The sequence below is a fragment of the Protomyctophum bolini genome (genome assembly GCF_963924005.1).
Source record: "Protomyctophum bolini genome assembly, chromosome: 3".
NCBI lineage: Eukaryota > Metazoa > Chordata > Actinopteri > Myctophiformes > Myctophidae > Protomyctophum > Protomyctophum bolini.
Window position 1 is genome coordinate 17779071 of NC_137864.1, and position 17697 is coordinate 17796767.

At 43.1% G+C, this 17697-nt stretch overlaps 3 protein-coding genes across 3 annotated transcripts; all 3 read left to right on the top strand.

Annotated features, from left to right (window-relative positions):
• The first annotated feature begins 421 nt into the window (after positions 1–421).
• Positions 422–4379, top strand: hmgxb4b (HMG box domain containing 4b). The gene is made up of 7 exons (XM_080760665.1): positions 422–555; positions 1751–1778; positions 1949–2067; positions 2170–2229; positions 3043–3414; positions 3880–4002; positions 4174–4379. The coding sequence occupies exons 1-7, from the start codon at positions 484–486 to the stop codon at positions 4216–4218; spliced, it is 819 nt and encodes a 272-aa protein (XP_080616791.1). The 5' UTR covers positions 422–483; the 3' UTR covers positions 4219–4379.
• A 1496-nt stretch (positions 4380–5875) lies between these two features.
• On the top strand, positions 5876–10383 carry LOC308312330 (GTPase IMAP family member 1-like; the record flags this gene model as incomplete). The annotated part of the gene is made up of 7 exons (XM_080758932.1): positions 5876–6013; positions 7435–7604; positions 7941–8111; positions 8638–8748; positions 9075–9197; positions 9620–9885; positions 10239–10383. The coding sequence occupies exons 2-7, from the start codon at positions 7437–7439 to the stop codon at positions 10381–10383; spliced, it is 984 nt and encodes a 327-aa protein (XP_080615058.1). The 5' UTR covers positions 5876–6013; positions 7435–7436.
• Positions 10172–14424, top strand: LOC308313276 (uncharacterized protein). Its single transcript, XM_080760316.1, has 5 exons — positions 10172–10541; positions 10647–10739; positions 11078–11137; positions 11433–11683; positions 12581–14424. The coding sequence occupies exons 2-5, from the start codon at positions 10700–10702 to the stop codon at positions 14003–14005; spliced, it is 1776 nt and encodes a 591-aa protein (XP_080616442.1). The 5' UTR covers positions 10172–10541; positions 10647–10699; the 3' UTR covers positions 14006–14424.
• The last annotated feature ends 3273 nt before the right edge of the window (positions 14425–17697 follow it).

Consider the following 17697-nt stretch of genomic DNA (forward strand, 5'->3'; position numbering starts at 1 on the left):
AGGCTAGAGTTAGCCCCTCTCGGAACCCCCTGGGTCAGCTCGATCTATCGTGCCGAACATGGTCTCAAAAATGTCAGAAACTTCAGTAGGCCTACCATTGGGTTCTGACTTGGGCTAGGCTAGAGTCAAAGTAGGCTATATCGATGGTCAAATACTATAGTTGCTCTGTCAAATATATAGGCCTACTTGAATAAAAAATTAAGTAGGATATGCCTGCAACAATTATGTGGTTTGAAAAATAATAAAGTACAAAGTAAGCCTACATTTTCTTTTTTAAATCAATGTACCGGTAGTGGTGTATTACATTTTCTTCAATTTTTTTTGTAATTATTAAGTAGTGTATGCTTACCTTGATAATGATGAAGTTGACATTAGTTTTTAAGGACTAAAAATCATTTCTTCTCAGATATGAGAATGGATGGGGAAGCAGGCCTTGCGAGTGGGCGCATCCAGAGGGAGAGAAAACGTTCCTACAAAGACTTCATGCAGGACCTGGATGACACAGAGCTGGGTGTTGAGGAGGAGGAGCAGGAATACAACACCAGGAGACATAAGGTTGGACATAAAGATGATTATTTTAATACTGGGATTAGAATGGCTGTCTGGAACGGTTGGACATAAAGATGATTATTTTAAATAATACTGGGATAGAATGACTGTCTGGAACGGTTGGCCATAAAGATGATTCAATTATGGCAGGGGTGCCCACACTTTTTTGACTTGAGAGCTACTTTCAAAATGACCAGCTCAACAAGATCTACGCACAGAAATAATTATTACACTTTTTTAACTAGTTTAACGCTACCTGAGGGGGCTTTGGAATAGCTGAGCTGGTGTTGCATAATTATAGACAAACGTAAATAGAGGGAGAGAAATGGAATACCGGTAGGTAGGGTTTTTTATATTCAATTTGTAATGCTACCAACCTTTATGCACAGCAACACTCTTGAAAACAAAAGCTTGTATTGTGGGTTTCAGGCTTTAGCTGACAGCTGGGCCCCTGGGATAGAATGGTCTGCTAGTGATATGGGTTCCACAACAGGTGCCAAGCCTTTCATGATTATTAGCATTTTCAGAGAATCACAGTTTCTTCCTTTTTGTCTTCTCTCAAGGCTAATAATGGACCTAAATTGCTGGTGTAAGTGAATGAATGGGATTTTATATTGTGAATATTTGAGGCCTGTAATGTCCGCCTGTCTGTATTGAACTAACCTCGCGTCACCAGGCTTTCCACCTCGGAGGAAATCCTGGTCTGTGTTACTAAATTGTCGCGTGATCCGGTCGGGAGCGGATGATGTTACGTCATGTTGTAGTCATTGTTTTGTAGTTATCAGGCCTGCCCTGAACACTCAAACCAGAACTTCCTTTTCTCTCAAAACGGAAGAATAATACCATCCCAAAAAAAGCCTTGATGCAGCGTAGTTTTGCTGATTTCTAAAATATGAATGTGAGTGTACTTCCAGAGACGTCTGTATACCTTTGTTATCCCACGGGGAAATTATATTCTCATCGCACGCTTATTGGGAAGGTATTATTCTTCCGGTTTGAGGGAAAGGAAGTTCTGGTTTGAGGGTTCCGACCTGATGACTACAAAACAATGACTACAAGTTACAACATGACGTAAGACATCATCCGCTCCCGACCGGATTATAAAAAAGGAATGCTGCCTAGGCTAGTATTGTAGGATTCTTTCACCTCAAAGTCAACAGTGTACATTGTGAGTTAATGCTTAATAATCCACATTTTTCAGGAACCGAAGAAGTATCAGAAACATTCGGGTAAGGAATGTTTGACATAAACTGAGTGTGTGCTGTTTCATTCATTTTTGGTGTGGTTGGGGGGGGGGGGGGGGTAAAATAGTTACATTTGTGTTAATGAATATTGTGATGCCAAGGTGTGTTTTGTGTGTATTATTATGCTCAAAATGTACGTTTTGCACAATTTGCAGGCAACGGCATGGCTGATCCTGAAGAGTGTGCCGTCTTTCTCCCTGCCTGTCCAATATATGTACCACAAGACGGATGGGGACAGAGAGGAGGGACACAAGAAGTAGAAGACACAGAAGAGGTGAAGTACATCCTAAAGCCGTTTAGTATGTTGGTTTTCTACAAAAGGTCATCTCTACGGTATAAAATGTTAATCTTGTGTCAAATATTTTGTTTCATGCAGATTGGTCCCCAAGACAAGTTGTTGCATGCAGATTGTACAGCAGAGGGCAGCACTGGGCAGGTAACTCAACAGGTTCTTTGAACTGAATATGGCTTCTGTACTGTGAGTGAGTTTGTGTCAGTAATTCAGACTTTTTGCCACTAGTCAAGTACGATTAATCAACAAGGCACAGCAGAACAGGCGAAAGTAGTTGTTGAAACCGGGAACAGATGATCTCACTGACAAAGTTAAGACGTGTGGAAACTGGAAACTCCAGAGGGCAATAATATGTTGAGGAATAAAACTACAGATCTAGTTGAAACAGGGAAACGGATGATAATCACCAACAAAGTTAAGACGTGTGTAAGCTCCAGATGGGAACTTTATTATGACCACAAATCGTCATTGTTTGTGCCTGTTTATGTGGAGGGGGAAAGTATGTTTCAATTTTCGTCAATTAAATTGCATTTGTTACACATTTACTTAACACATCCAAATTGTCTTCCATCGCTACAATGAGGTACGGTCACAGAATCTGATGAGTAACCAAATGCAGTGCAACGCCACCGTGTCTCTGTGACAGGAGAGCACTGACACACATGTGTTGATATGATTAAAGCAGATTTGGGGAGTTGTCCAGCTACAGTATTTGTCTATTCACACTTTTAGGTTTCATGCCTAGAACACGATTGTTCTAGGCATGCTGTTCAAGAGCATTACACTGTAGTATGCATCAGCTGTGCGTACAATAATAAAATGAGAGAAGTCTGTCTGTTAACCCTGGTCCCTATTAATGAAATGGATTGATGCTAAAATGAAAGTAGGCCTACATAACTGGCGGGGGATGACATGTTTACCCTTTTCCCCCTCTCTCTGCTTCTTAATTATTAAAAGATAGATGAGCGGCCCCTGCCTCAGTACTGGGCATATCCAGATGATCAAGACAGTCCCACAGGCAGCGAGTCCCACATGAAGAGTCCAGTTGGCTCCGTTGCCAGTCCAGTAAACCACCTGGATTATCCACTCTTGTCATTATCAAATTCGGTGATGTCCATTACTGATCCGTTGAAGTGCCCAGATAGTGCATTGATGTCTAACATGGGTAGTCCAGCTAGCTCTTTGTGTTGTCCCAGCGCCTCCGACAGTCCAACAGCCGGTGCCTGGGCTCCGGGATGCATCGACCTGGGTCCTGCCAATGTTGCCGCTCACCTACACTTGCTGGGAGAGTCCTTGTCCCTTATCGGACAACATCTCCAAGAGACCAACGTGAGTGTAAAGAACTTGTAAAACTGTCCTCCAATAATCTTATTAAAATGTACCTACAGAATGGAAACTTTCAGCTTCGATTCCAACATGTTTTCAACCATTTTCTTTCCCACCATGTCTTGGACACCCAAGGTTTAAAGATGGAGTGCTGTGATTTTTGTACTTTTTCAGTGTCTATGTGTGTCTATGGAGTTAATGAACTGGTGGGTGTGGCCACATAAAACATAATTTTAACACTTTCTGTACACTGTTTTGAAAACAATCTTCCTCCTAGTATAATCATAGTACCTGATGAATTGATGATCATGTTTTAGGGGGGGGAAAATCACGGCACTCCATCTTTAAAGATTTCAAATGAAGACGTGGGATTTTTGCAAGACACCAACTAAACATGACTATGATCGCATTACTTTTGGTTAAAGCTTTACAGGAACATGCAGGCTAATATCTGTCCTCCGTCTACAGAAGCTGTTGTGGGTGTCTGGTGGCCTGTCTTTGCTCCTGGACTCTCTTCTGTGTTCCCTTGCTCCTCTGACCTGCCTCACATTACAAATACCAGAGCTTGGGAGTTGCTCACAACACACAATGGTGAGAGAAGTTGCAACTTGCACACAGTAATGTAAATACTATACATATGCATGCACATTACATGATAGTATTGTATGTCTCAAAAGAATTTAACTGCCAGTATCTAGTGTGATGTGAAGGAGAAATGACTTATTTAGTTATTTCCCTTTCTTTCTCTTGCTTACTTTTAAGGCTGATACTCTGGACAACATCGCCTATGTGATGCCTGGCATGTGACCTTGTTTGGTGCACACAGCAAGTTGGAAAATTATGACATAATTATTTAAGTTGTGTTTGGATTCTTTGGAGAAGAAGCCCTTTTTGTTCATATTTAAGTTTAGTTTGGATTATTTGGAGAAGCCCCTTTGTTAGGAAAACTGAATGAAACGACAGTTGATTTGTACAATGCACTATATACATGTAGCTGTACGAGTTAACAATAATAATGTTGGACAATATTTGTCGTTTTCTCAAAAGTACTTTTCGTAACATGCCACACATTCTTTATTGAACTTTCTTGAACACTTCCTTGATCATGTCTTCCTTGTCAACTATAAATAGCATTTTAGATCTGTTCTAGGATTGTGGTTGGGGACATTTGGATTGTCTTAGAGCCGGTATGTTGAGGTTGGTATGTTGTTCAAGTCAAGTTCATCAGTGTTTTAGACCAGTGGTTTCCAAACTTTTCAGCTTGAGACCCGAAATATTAATTTGGTGTCTCCCAAACAAACAATATACAAAATTACATTGTACACACAAATTGTAGATCTGCCATTTTCACTATTTCTTAAGTATTTTTTTTGTTTTTTTTTAATTATTGAAAATGTATCACAATTCACAACCCATAATTGGTTCTCTAGGTCGTCCTCAGACGAGCCCTCCATTGTCGTTTCCAGTCATCCCGATTCTCCATAGGTAGCAGTACCAGTTCGTTGGTACTTTGCGCTCCTGCGTCATTCTTGAGTACATCCACATACGTATGTTGGTTCCCACAGCACTAGTTTGCTGGCTGTCAGCTCTTGGTGTCTTATGCAGTGTCCTGCTAGTCTCATTCTCCTGGCTGCTATTTTCTGGCTCACCCGTGGCATTACATCATACAGATTTGTGTTGGTAACATGTGTGCTCTTACTGATGTGATTGGTTGGGTCCCAACAACCCACTGTTTGAGAACCACTGTTTTCGACAACAGTGCCCATTTACTGTAAAACATCTTTGCCCTTCAAGCCACCAGATGACTGCAGCTGTGGTTAATGAACCGTAGCTTACCACTATATATAAACTAACCAAAGCTTGAAATGTTAAGTGTGGGTCATAATGTGAAGGACCAGTTCTTGGCGAAATATATTGATCTGTGCATAGAAGGATATTTACATGTTCTCCAAAGTCATTCAAATGCTACTGAAGTGAACTGAGTCAGTTAGCTAAATATAATTATGCTCTTAGTCATGCCTGGGCATTTGAATTTAGTTTGTAAATCAAAGCAATCTCTTCTCCAGGGAAAATGTGCTATAAATTTAATAAAACAGTGATATGTGTAACTGCGCAATGATATTCTGTTCTCGAATTATCTCAAGCAGGTTTCCAAGTATCTTTTCATACCATTATTGAAATGAAAATTCCTTGAAAATCAAACAAACCACATTATGCTTTGTTAAATGGTCGGTAGGAACGTAAATTACATTGTGAGTCAGCAAAATGCACCAGACCACTGGTATGCATTTTTAAAATTTTATGAATCTAATCCACATGGGTGTGGCGCTTGAGTAGAGTGAGTCACATGTGACCCAGGTTACTACTTTGCCACCCCATAATGGAATGGTGAACAGCTTGCAGACAATGAGATAGAATGCACAAAAAAATGTGCTGTGTGAGAAAGACGGGGAGGGGAAAAGGGAGTGAGGCGTGGAGATTATGGCAACTTGGCAGTGACTATAGACCGGTGACTCTGAGACACCTGTAACGGCAGTAGCACCGGAGAAGTTCATCTGAACACAACAGAGAAGACAAGCTGATAACAATTATACACTTTTGAGTGAGTATACCATTTACTATGGGGTGAACACTGAGTTATTTAATTCTCTATTGGTGTCATGAATCCTTAAGTTGGACTCCAGGTTAATGTTGGTTATATCGTACAACAAACCCGTCTATGGAATGACAGATTTAGTCGTGCCATTTGTGTCCAGGACCAAGAGGATTATGTTCATAGAGGGTAAATTTCACCCTGAATGGTGTGTGCTTATTTAAACTTTAGGAAACGGTATTGGGATTCTGCATTCATACCTGAATGCTGTGTGTTTGTATATGTGTTGGTGACTGCCTGGGCATTTTAATCTAAATAGAAAGTGGTCAAGTCAAGGTAAAATGTTGTTGAACTCGTCTGACAGGATGTAGCCGATAACCGGTCACTCACGCACACCATGAATGGAGCATTTAAAGAGGAAACGGTGTTCTAGTTAAATGAAATGCTGCTAAACGGGAGCGTAGGCATTATCAATTACACCACACACCACAGTACTTGTTTATTCAGGCGCACCACATGAAAGGAATACTGTAGAATGAATGAAAGGGAGAATGTTTAATGTTTGAAAATGGTATTTTAGATAGCTGCACACTTACACTGACAACCGACAGACTGTTCATGTTACAATAACTGTAGTGTGTTCAATTCTGTGTAGCCTTTCGTTGCCATGGAAGGCAATATTTCTTCGGGGCATAGCAGTGGAGTTCTGTTTTTCTAGTTTCATTATGACATCATTTCAACGACACAGTTGTTTGCAGTGTCTGTGTGTGAGAGACACCTCAGGCTACAACCACATGTATTAACATACAGTAAATGTAACGCACCCTCTGTCTCGTTGCCCTTATTCTACTTACCTAATTATAACTGTGATTCATGTTGTGCACTTTAGGCTTGTACAAGTTTTCAGTTCCAAAATGCATCCTTCACATCTTGTATAAACAAATAGTCAGGGTGGGTCTAATCATCTATGAAGTCAGTATGACATCAGTCATTTTCATATTTGGGAAAGTTTCAGCCCAAGCTGACTTCCAGTATCTGTGTGTGTGTGTGTGTGTGTGTGTGTGTGTGTGTGTGTGTGTGTGTGTGTGTGTGTGTGTGTGTGTGTGTGTGTGTGTGTGTGTGTGTGTGTGTGTGTGTGTGTGTGTGTGTGTGTGTGTGTGTGTGTGTGGTCTGTCTCTCTCTCACAAATTTGGTCCCAACCGCTGTCCTCAGGGAGCTTCATGCTTGTGCCGCATAACGGTATAAATGGAACAGCTTTCATGGTTCCTGACATGCATGTTCCCCGTTCCTATTAAAATGTACGTGTTAAAACATGCAGAGGAAGAAAACCCTCCTCTCTAGACAACTCAAGCACCTACAGGACTTCACTGTAATAAATCTCTGATCCTATCTTAATGTCACCTGCCTTCCCTCTCCCTTCCCTCTCTAAGCTATGAACCAAGACCACAGTGGAAAGGTCTCTGGGTCGCCGGCTCCAGAGCTGCGGCTCGTCCTCTTGGGGAACATTGGCTGTGGAAAGACCGCATCGGGAGACACCATCCTGGGCCAGCTGTCTCCTGTCTCTCGCTCTGACGCCTCCAGGAGCTGCCAGATACGACAGGTAGGGCTGTCGCCATTACACATTCAAGTTGACGATTCATTGTCACACAAATATTTAACGGTGTGATTGTGTTTTTGCCGTTGGAAATTGTAACATTTATGAATAGAAATTACAATTCAGTTTGCCTTTTAGGCTTCGTAATAAAAATAAGTGCACAGGGCAGATAGAATAACTGAAATATACCAAAACATTACTGGCATTTTTATGAATGTTATACTTAAAGTATAATAGCTGCAATAGCTGAAGCTGAAGCTTGTAGATCTGCTATTTCTGCTTTTTTTTTAAATGCGTGAATACATTTCAACATTAGTAATTTAGTACTAATTGTGACCACAGGGCTCCTCGGAGAGGAGGCGGCTCACGCTGGTGGAGGCCCCGCGGTGGTACTGGAGCGGGGAGCACGTGGAGGAGAGCGTCCGGAAGGAGACGGAGCGCGCCTTGACACTGACGTCACCAGGTCCACACGCCTTCCTACTGCTGGTGCCAGTTGGCCAGTTCATCAATCAAGTATGACATAGTCGCTACTACTAGTGCACTCACTGTACTACAAAACTAAATTGCGGGCTTGCATGAATAGGAAGAACGGTTTTGTGCGGGAGTCCGGGAGATAAATTGCTTGCACATGCGAGGGGACCTCGTGCTAATGGCACCTGTGACTACGGTTCTTTACATTTTTATGGGTCCCTTTTATTTTTGTTTCCTACATTTAGTTTTTAATTATTTCAAAAGATTTTCAAAAAACATTGCCAAAAAAAGGAAAACATGTTCATGAATTAAAACTTTTTTTAATTTCATGAAAAAAATAAAAAAAATAATGCCACTATTAGTTTGCTATTAGTTTGGGTCCCCGGGAGACATCACATTTCTCTTTTGGGTCACAAGCTAAACAGTTTGGGAACCACTGGGGTACAGTGTTTGCTTTCCCTCTCATAGACAGCTAGAGCCATGCCGTAAAAGAGTGTATAAGAGATACATTTATGTTAATGTTTCTTCTCTCCTTCTAATCAATGCCTTGTTGTGGTGATGGTGGCAGGTTGAAGGTCGCATGCCAGCGGCGCTAGAGGAGGTGTTTGGGGAGGGGGTGCTGGACCACACCTTGGTTCTACTCACCTGTGGAGACTACCTGGTGTTCCGGACCGCACAGGTATTACACATAATAAGCACACTTGATGTCACTTTAGAAAATGACCTAGACAGTGATACAGTGCTACTGGTTAGCCTGTGGGACAGAGGTTAAATACAATGCAAGGTTGATGAAATTGAGTGGCATCCTGCTTAAAAAAGTAAGTGTGTGTGTGTGTGTGTGTGTGTGTGTGTGTGTGTGTGTGTGTGTGTGTGTGTGTGTGTGTGTGTGTGTGTGTGTGTGTATTTATACATTGTGTATAAATATGACTTGACTTGAGTGGCTTGTGTCGTGAGTACTTTTGACTTGAGTGGCTTGTGTCGTGATGTCCTAACTGTGGTTCACAGGCATATCTGCAACAAGAGGACCCAGGTCTTAGGGAGGTGATCAAGCGCTGTGGGGGGAGGTACCACGTATTTAACAATCGACAGAGAAATGACCGGGAGCAAGTCCGCCATCTGCTAGAGAAGGTAGGCGGGTTAGTGTATGTTTGCAGCGTTTGTGTTTTTGCTGCTGCTCATTCCAACCGTGTGAATTCCGTTTGTGTCTGAGCATAGGCATTGCTGAGGCATGGTAACGCCCAGATGGAGCCCAGATTTTTGGGGGCATGTTGATGTTCTCCATGTTTTTTTCCATTAAGAATTGAGGCTTGAAATACCTGCATGTATAGTGGAGTAAGCAATAGGTCTATTGAAGTTAATGAATAGGCCTATTGGCTATGATTCATTGTTATCTGCAGTGTTGGGCAAGTTAAGCTACATGTAGCTGACCCAACACTGCAATTAAAATCCCATAGACTTGGCTGCCATATGACATAATCCTCAAAAGCGTACTGTATGTAACACGTTTAAGGGACAACCTTATGTTAAAATGAATTAATTTGTGTTTGCAGATAGAGGATATGGGGAAGAAGAATGGAGGATACTACCGGTACTTGAAAACAGCCCAGCAGAGAAAGGCAGAAACTGAGGAAATTGAGGAAGTGAAAGGAGGAGAGAATGAACTTGGAGAAGCACACGACAGAGGAATGGTGCAGGAAAAGAATGAGACGGTGGAGTCGAGATACAACGCGAATGCAGACAGACGGACAGATGAGGGAGTTGGGGAGGAATATGATGGCAGCACTTCCTTAGAGCAGAGGAGAAGAGAGGGGGAGGAGCAGAGGAGAAGAGAGGAGGAGGAGGAGGAGAGGAGAAGAGAGGAGGAGGAGAGGAGAAGAGAGGAGGGGGAGGAGAGGAGAAGAGAGGAGGAGGAGGAGGAGGAGAGGAGGAGAGAGCAGAGAAGAAGAGAGGAGGAGAGGAGAAGAGAGGAGGAGGAGGAGAGGAGAAGAGAGCAGATGAGAAGAGAGGAGGGGGAGGAGAGGAGGAGAGAGCAGAGAAGAAGAGAGGAGGAGGAGGAGAGGAGAAGAGAGCAGAGAAGAAGAGAGGAGGAGGAGAGGAGAAGAGAGCAGAGAAGAAGAGAGGAGGAGGTGCAGGAGACGGTGTCATCAGTGGGCGCTGGTCTCCTTTCAGCCACAGCACCAGAGTCGAAGCCACAGCAGTCACAACACGACAGTCTCCTTTCAGCCACAGCACCAGAGTCAAAACCTCAGCAGTCACAACACGACAGTCTCCTTTCAGCCACAGCACCAGAGTCGAAGCCACAGTCACAACATGACAGTCTCCTTTCAGCCACAGCACCAGAGTCAAAACCACAGTCACAACATGACAGTGTCCTTTCAGCCACAGCACCAGAGTCAAAACCACAGTCACAACATGACAGTGTCCTTTCAGCCACAGCACCAGAGTCAAAACCACAGTCACAACATGACAGTCTCCTTTCAGCCACAGCACCAGAGTCAAAGCCACAGTCACAACATGACAGTGTCCTTTCAGCCACAGCACCAGAGTCAAAGCCACAGCAGTCACAACATGACAGTGTCCTTTCAGCCACAGCACCAGAGTCAAAGCCACAGCAGTCACAACATGACAGCATGCAGGTCAAGAGGAGCTCCAGTTTCAGTCTGAATACAGGTATAAATAAATACGAATGGTGGTTATGGTGGCAAAACTGTGTCAAGTTCTGTCCACTTCAATATTCTCAGGCCAAAATTAGAGCCCTAACAAAAAAAAGAAATTAAAAGTGTGGAATAAATTAGAAAAACTTTGTTGTTTTTATGTAAGTAACTATCTTGTATGGAAGTCTGATGTGTTGTCCTTGTGTCTATGTAAAGAAAACCCTCAAAATAAATGATGGAATGAAAAATCCCTAACCATAACCCATAATGGCATGCCCAAATTAAGGACACACCACCAAGTTGAAACTAAGGCAGAATTGCCACATTGTTCTCATGACATGTTTCCCCCTCTAGATGGCACCCTACTCTCACAACTGTCAGAGGTCAAACCAACTGAAAAAATGATCACTACTTGTAAGTACAAGGAATTGACTGACTCCTATCTTTGCAGCACAGTTTTAAATTATTAGATTCCAGAATACAATACTTAAAAAAATGTTTTAACCTGAGTCATACAAGCAGCAAAATGTGGGTTAGGCATTTTCTGCAAGACTGCAAAAACGGCAGCAATATAACAAGATGATGATAATGATATTGCTGGATGTGATAAAAATATTACATTAACAAATGGAAGAATAAAGATAAATACAATAATTAAAACAATACGTTAGGTAAAAAATAATAATCGTCCCAGTTTGTCCTCTTTCAGTTCACCATAGAATCAATAGCCTGGAAGAGAGATCTTCTCCTGAGGCGTCTAATTCGTCCACCCTGGCCTCCTCCCCACCCTCCTCCTCCACCCCGGAGGTGCGTTTGATTTTGCTTGGGCGGTCTGGATCTGGGAAGAGTGCAGCGGGCAACGTCATCCTGGGCCAGGAGGCGTTTGTGTCGCGGGCAGACAGCCTCACAGCCATCACGCTGCAGTGTGACAAGAGGAAGGCGCTGGTTGCAGGAAGAATGGTCAGTAGCTTTGCTCAATCAAGTGACTGACTGGGAAATGTGTCTGATTTAACCACTTTCTAGTCTCGCGTGTCCAGACTGTTGCCTCTTTCAAATGCCTCCGTCATACAGTCTGGAGCAACGGAAGCTCTATCATGAGTCAAATATATAAGCCTCCATCCCACTTCCGTCCCACTTCCGCCAATACAGTCACGCAAATTTATCCTAATATAAATAGAAATCATCTAAGCATATATAGAAATAAAATAATAAAATGTAAAGATATTTTTAAATATATTTTCGTGAACAGAAATGCCAGCTTCCGTACTCTGATTTCGGGAGGTGTAGTTCCAGACTATACTGTATATAGCATTCGGAGATCGCGGTATAGTTGTAACTTGTCTGGCTACACGAGACTAACCACTTTCAAACATTTTCGAGCTCACAACCCGTTACATTGCAACGGCTAATTGACATTCATCATCATGCTTCTGACAAGTCAATCTGCATTGTATGTATTTCTCCTTTGAGGATGAATGTTTTGTATTTTTCAAGGTCAAGGTGCTTTCCCAGTTTCAAAAGGAAATGTTATGCACGTCCATATAAAACCTTTTTTCTTTTTTTTTGTCTTGGATGCAGGACAAAGTAAGCAATCGGCATCAACAGAATAAGTCTGCACAACAGCTTAATGCTCCTAAGACTTTACTGTGCCAAAGGAAACTTTGCTTTTGCACACTAAAACCTGCATTAAAACTGGCAGTGTTAATCCTTTCAGAATATTTTTTATTTTAATAGTCTTTTGAATAAGTATTTGTCCTTTTTAGTCTTCTGTCTTAGTCAACAAAAGTAGCACTGTATAAACGGTGGTGCGGATGTTGCCTTTCCTCCCTCCTTGACGATGGTCTCTCCTCCCTCCAGGTATCAGTGGTGGACACCCCGGACTGGTTCCAGTCAGAGCACACTCCAGACGAGGTACGAGCTCAGATCTCCTCTTGCATTGCACTGTCTGCCCCGGGCCCCCATGCCTTCCTCCTGTGTGTCCCCGTGGACCAGCCTGCCCGAACCGAGCTGCAGGCCTTACGCACCCTGGAGGCCGTTTTTGGCCCTGAGGCGGTCCGCTCGCACACCGTGGTCCTCTTCACGCACGCCGACCGGCTCAGGAAGAGCGGGAAGGCGGCGGGAGGTGGCGGTGTGGAGGAATACATCGCTGCTCAGCGGGGCGATCTGTTGAAACTGGTGGAGAAATGCATGGACAGGTTCCATGTGATGGAAAGGGGACGAGGCGAGGGGGAGGGGGAGAGGAGCAGGAACGTGGCAGAGCTGCTGGAGAAAGTGGAGCAGACGGTTAGAGAAGCAGGAGGAGGCTTTTATTCATCCCCCGCATTTCAAGAAGCAGAGGACAAAGTGAGGCAGAGGCAGGTGGAGATGGCCAGGGAGAAGAAGAGGGGACGGACGGAGGAGGGAGGAGAGAGGGTAGAGGATGGCACTAAAAGGCAGGCCGCGCTCCTTTCCTCCCCGCAGCCCCTGACCAAGGCAGAGGATGAGATTGAAGGAACGAGGGACGAAGCGGAGAGGAGCGTGAGCGCCACGAACCTGGAGAGTCTCCCTGAGATCTCGCTCTCCGCGCTGTCTCCCTCGCTCCTTCGCTCCGTGTGGGAGAAGGTGGAGTCCGGGGCGAGGATGGTCCCCAAGCTGCTGGCTGACAGTTCAGTGTGGGAGAAGTGTCAGGGGGGGCAGGAGGTTCCAAAGTCGATGGCAGACAGTTCCACTCGGGTAGGATATTCTGGAGCAAAGACGGTGGGGGCAGGGAGTCCCCTTTGGGAAAAGGTCGGGTCGGGTGCCAGATCTGGGGCCAGAATGGTGGCTGACGGTTCCATGAGAGTCGGAGCTGGAATTGGAACTGGGGCAAAGAATTTGGCACAGAGTCCCATGTGGGGGAAAGTAGGGGCAGGGGCCAAAACCGGAGCCAAAATGGTGGCAGATGGTTCCATGCGGGTTGGAGCTGGGATCGGTGCCGGGGCAAACAGGGTGGCACAGAGTCCAGTGTGGGGGAAAGTGGGATCTGGGGCCAAAGGAGTGACTGAGAGTTCAATATGGGATAAGGTCAGAAGTGGCAGCAAAAAGATCCCTGTGGTGGTCGTAGGTGCATTGTTGGGTCTTATGTTGGGAGTATTTTTTGGCGGGCTGTTCGGGGGCGCTGTTGGGGCAACGGCTGGATCTGTGGTTACTGAAGTAGGCCGACGGAAATATGGTAAAAACACCCATGAAGCATCAAAACATGTACATGAAGGCATGGAATCACTCAGGAAAAGTGGAGAAAAACAATTATTGAAGACAGAATAAAAAAAATAGGAAGTTCTTTCCCCGCTGATTCTGCCAAGCCTGTTCCCTTGGCTGTGGTTTCGCTAGATAGCAGGTAGGGACAGTGGGAATCCCGCGCTTGATTGAGTTTCTTCACTTTGACATTCAGAGCGCTGGATTTTGGAGCTTGACAAATTTCAAAATGTAAAAATGCTTCTTCTCACAGATGCATTGTTGTTTACCGGTATGTTAATACAGTAAAATAAACACAAAGCACTGCCCAGAGGCCCCAGATAAACTCAGTTGTTGCTGCTTCAGCTATTCATTTGCACTAATTTGTAATAGTTGCTTATAATTAGGGTTAGGGTCAGATAGATATGTAGCATAGTAATATGTAAATACTAATTTAGCTGCATTTGTATATCTGGTAATGAAATGAAACTGTATTTAGTTATAGTAATTATCATGGAACAATATTACATATATCATTTGTATTTCCTCTTAAAAAAGCTCAATAGAAATGCAAACTTTGATAAGTCAAATATTACTTTACATTATTTTGTTAACATTAGTTTTAATGTGTTTGCTTGCTATAATTAAAGAAAACAAAGTCATTTATTTCATCTGTTATTGTATTATTATGAGTGTTCATATTCCATTCTGGTTTCAATTATCTCTCTAGATTCTTTCACCTTCAGCCCCATTCAATTCAATGCAATTCAATGAATTGAGGGCTTATATTAGGGGAATAGCCAATAATGCACAAAATAACACCTGGACCTCTTTGGTGAGGACGTAACAACTACAAATAAAGGTAAGAAAGCCTTCTAGCATGGAATTCTCATTTAAGCTCTAATTTATACTTTCATAGACAATCTACAAATTCACAACGTGTTCTGGGCTGGCACATTGTGAGCCTTTAGATCTGCTATTTTGAAAATAATTTTAATATTCTTTCAAAAATAGAGATGTCAGGGTTAAAGCTAGGTTTCGAGGAGTGTACTTTGTATATATTTTAAATTGGACTCAGAAAATGCTAAATCAACATTCCGAGGGGCAAATTAATCCGCAATCTCATATGATAATATTTCTTCACCGCATTCATTTTTTTTCTGCGTTGCTCAATCTCCTCCCTGCTGCAGTGCAGACCACGTTTCCAATCTCTCCTGCCTCAGAAACTCAGAATTGCTTGTAATGACCGCAAGAAGGTCAGCGCTACATTAAGTGCAACCTTCAATTGGACGCGTACTAAGTTATGTGAATGATGTATGATGCAATTCACCATGAAATCCAGAAAGTGGTATTTCTGGGTCAGGATGAAGCAGGTCTTCTTGGTGGCAACGGGGGCACAGCAGAGGATTGCTCTGAGAGGAGGACATTATCTCTAGGTCCCAGGCTGTCTACCATCTCCCTGCTGGGCCTCTATTACGTACTAAAAGTACTCACTTTTACTTAAGTAACTATCAATTCTGCAATGCAGAAATACTCTGATACAAGTTGAACTCTGAAAAAAGTCTAGTAATCAACAATTACTTGAGTTAAATGACAAAAGTATTGGCGTCAACATATACTTAAAGTAGTAATCATTATGCAAAATGTCTCGTTTCACAAGTTATATGAAAATAGAGGATCTACAAGTTCACAATGCATTGCAATGCGACACATTGCAAGCTTGTAGATCTTGTAGTAAGCACTCAATGAAATTATGCCTGGTGGTAACTCCAGCAGCAATGAACCATTGCATTACATAATTATGTAATGATAATATGGAGTAATAATATATGTAATAGTATAATTGTGACTTTTTTAATTCTCAAATGTATCAAAAATAGCTTGCAGATTGGCTATTTCCCCAACATTTTTTAATAATATTGATTGAAAGTATAGTACTTAAGTGATTGAAACCATATCACAATTTTACATGAGGTAAACCTAGATTATATCAATCAATGTCAATATTATATTGATAAACTATAAACCTGGATTAAAGTTTTCAGTCGCATGACTGATTTCAACCATTTGGATTCCATACAAGCCAGAATGTTTTGTATGGAATGTTGCGCAGCGAAAGTATCCCCTCTACAAGCTCTCAATGCGTCTGCTTGTAGAATGGCAATTTTTGGTTATTATTTTAAGATTAGAGGCGCATTAGAAGTGATCAAACTAGCAATATGTTCAGAAGCATCTTCCATCAAATCAATCTGTGATTTCTTCACCTGGCTGGCTGTATGTAGAACAGCAGGAACAATATGACAATATAAACAATATTTCTTTTTTTTAATGTTTTTTTGCGACTTTTGCCTTTATTTTTTATAGAGGGACAGACAGTAGGCTGACAGGAAATGGGGGAGTGACATGCAGTAAAGGCCGTCTGGATCAGGATTCGAACCCGCGGCACACAGCCAGACTTGGGCCAAGGTGCCTGAGGTAATATATTAATTAACTTGATTATTGTCTCCACCAGCCGAAGGCTTGGGGAGAGTATATGGTTTCGTGAAGCACACATTATAACCCTGTGGTTTTCAGTCATGAGAATTTATTTTTGCTTTTAGGTATGTAGCTTTGTAAATCACCCCCTGTACCGCTTCCAGAAATTCCAGTATTCTACACTGTCTGCCTCTTGTATGTGTATGCATGTGTGCGTGCATGTTTGTTAAGTGTTGTAGGCCAAACATTGCCACCATGGGGGGGGGGGGGGGGGTAGTATTGGTAGAAGTGTTATGAAACAAGCTCTTCCTGTTGTGCAGTATAGTGCAGGACTCGGAGTGAGCAGCGGCCAGGGTCTTTTAGAGATGTTCTCTCCCCTCTCCTCTTTGTCCCTCCGTTGCTCTCTTTAATTCCAATGTGGCGGTTGCCACCACAGGACCCCCCCCCCCCCCCCCCCCCAATAGCACCCACCCCTCCAGGAAACTGGTTGGCCGTCAATGAGACAGCACTAACTGTTGGTGCTTCCGGCCCACCTGACCTGCTATAGGAACAACACGGCACCGCCACCGCAGAGCATTGTGGGGCCTCGGTGTTACCTCGGTTCCACATCCACCCTATAACCACACACACCAAACCACGCCGCTTTGTCAATCCATCTCTCGCTTTTACATCGTTACCACATCCACCTACGCTTAACGCGCGACGTGCGCTTTGTCATGATCGTACACATGTACAGTTTCAGATGTGCCGGTCCAAATTATCCTGATCTTTTCCTGAAAGATTTCTGAAAATGCATGTTTTCCCCCCAGGTTTAAATCTGTGATTAGCCTTGCTAATTCCACTGCTTTGCTAATGAAAAGAAGTGCCACTCCTCGACACTTCCAGCAGAATAACTATTTATTCCGAATATAATTAACATAATGACACGTTGGTGCCCCACTTTCTCACTGACAATCTACTGCATTGGCAGGACATGTGCAGTTCTCACAACATCTGTACTTTTTACACATACTGTACACACACATGCGCACAGACACACACATCTACTGTAACACCCCTCCCTAAAACAGCTGCACTGAGGGGGAAAGAAAACAAACACCCCATCAAACTGAGGTGAGCCGAGCAGGGTTTTTTTTCCACACCAGGGATTCTCATGGTCAAATAATGGAAAACCTACGCAGGAAAATAATTATCCTGTGAATGTCCAGCTGCGTAGTGTCATCACATACCTTACGTATTTATTTTATTTGTCTCTATGCCCTTTCAGTGGCGATGTTAACCCCCCCCCACCACCCCTTCTTACTTGT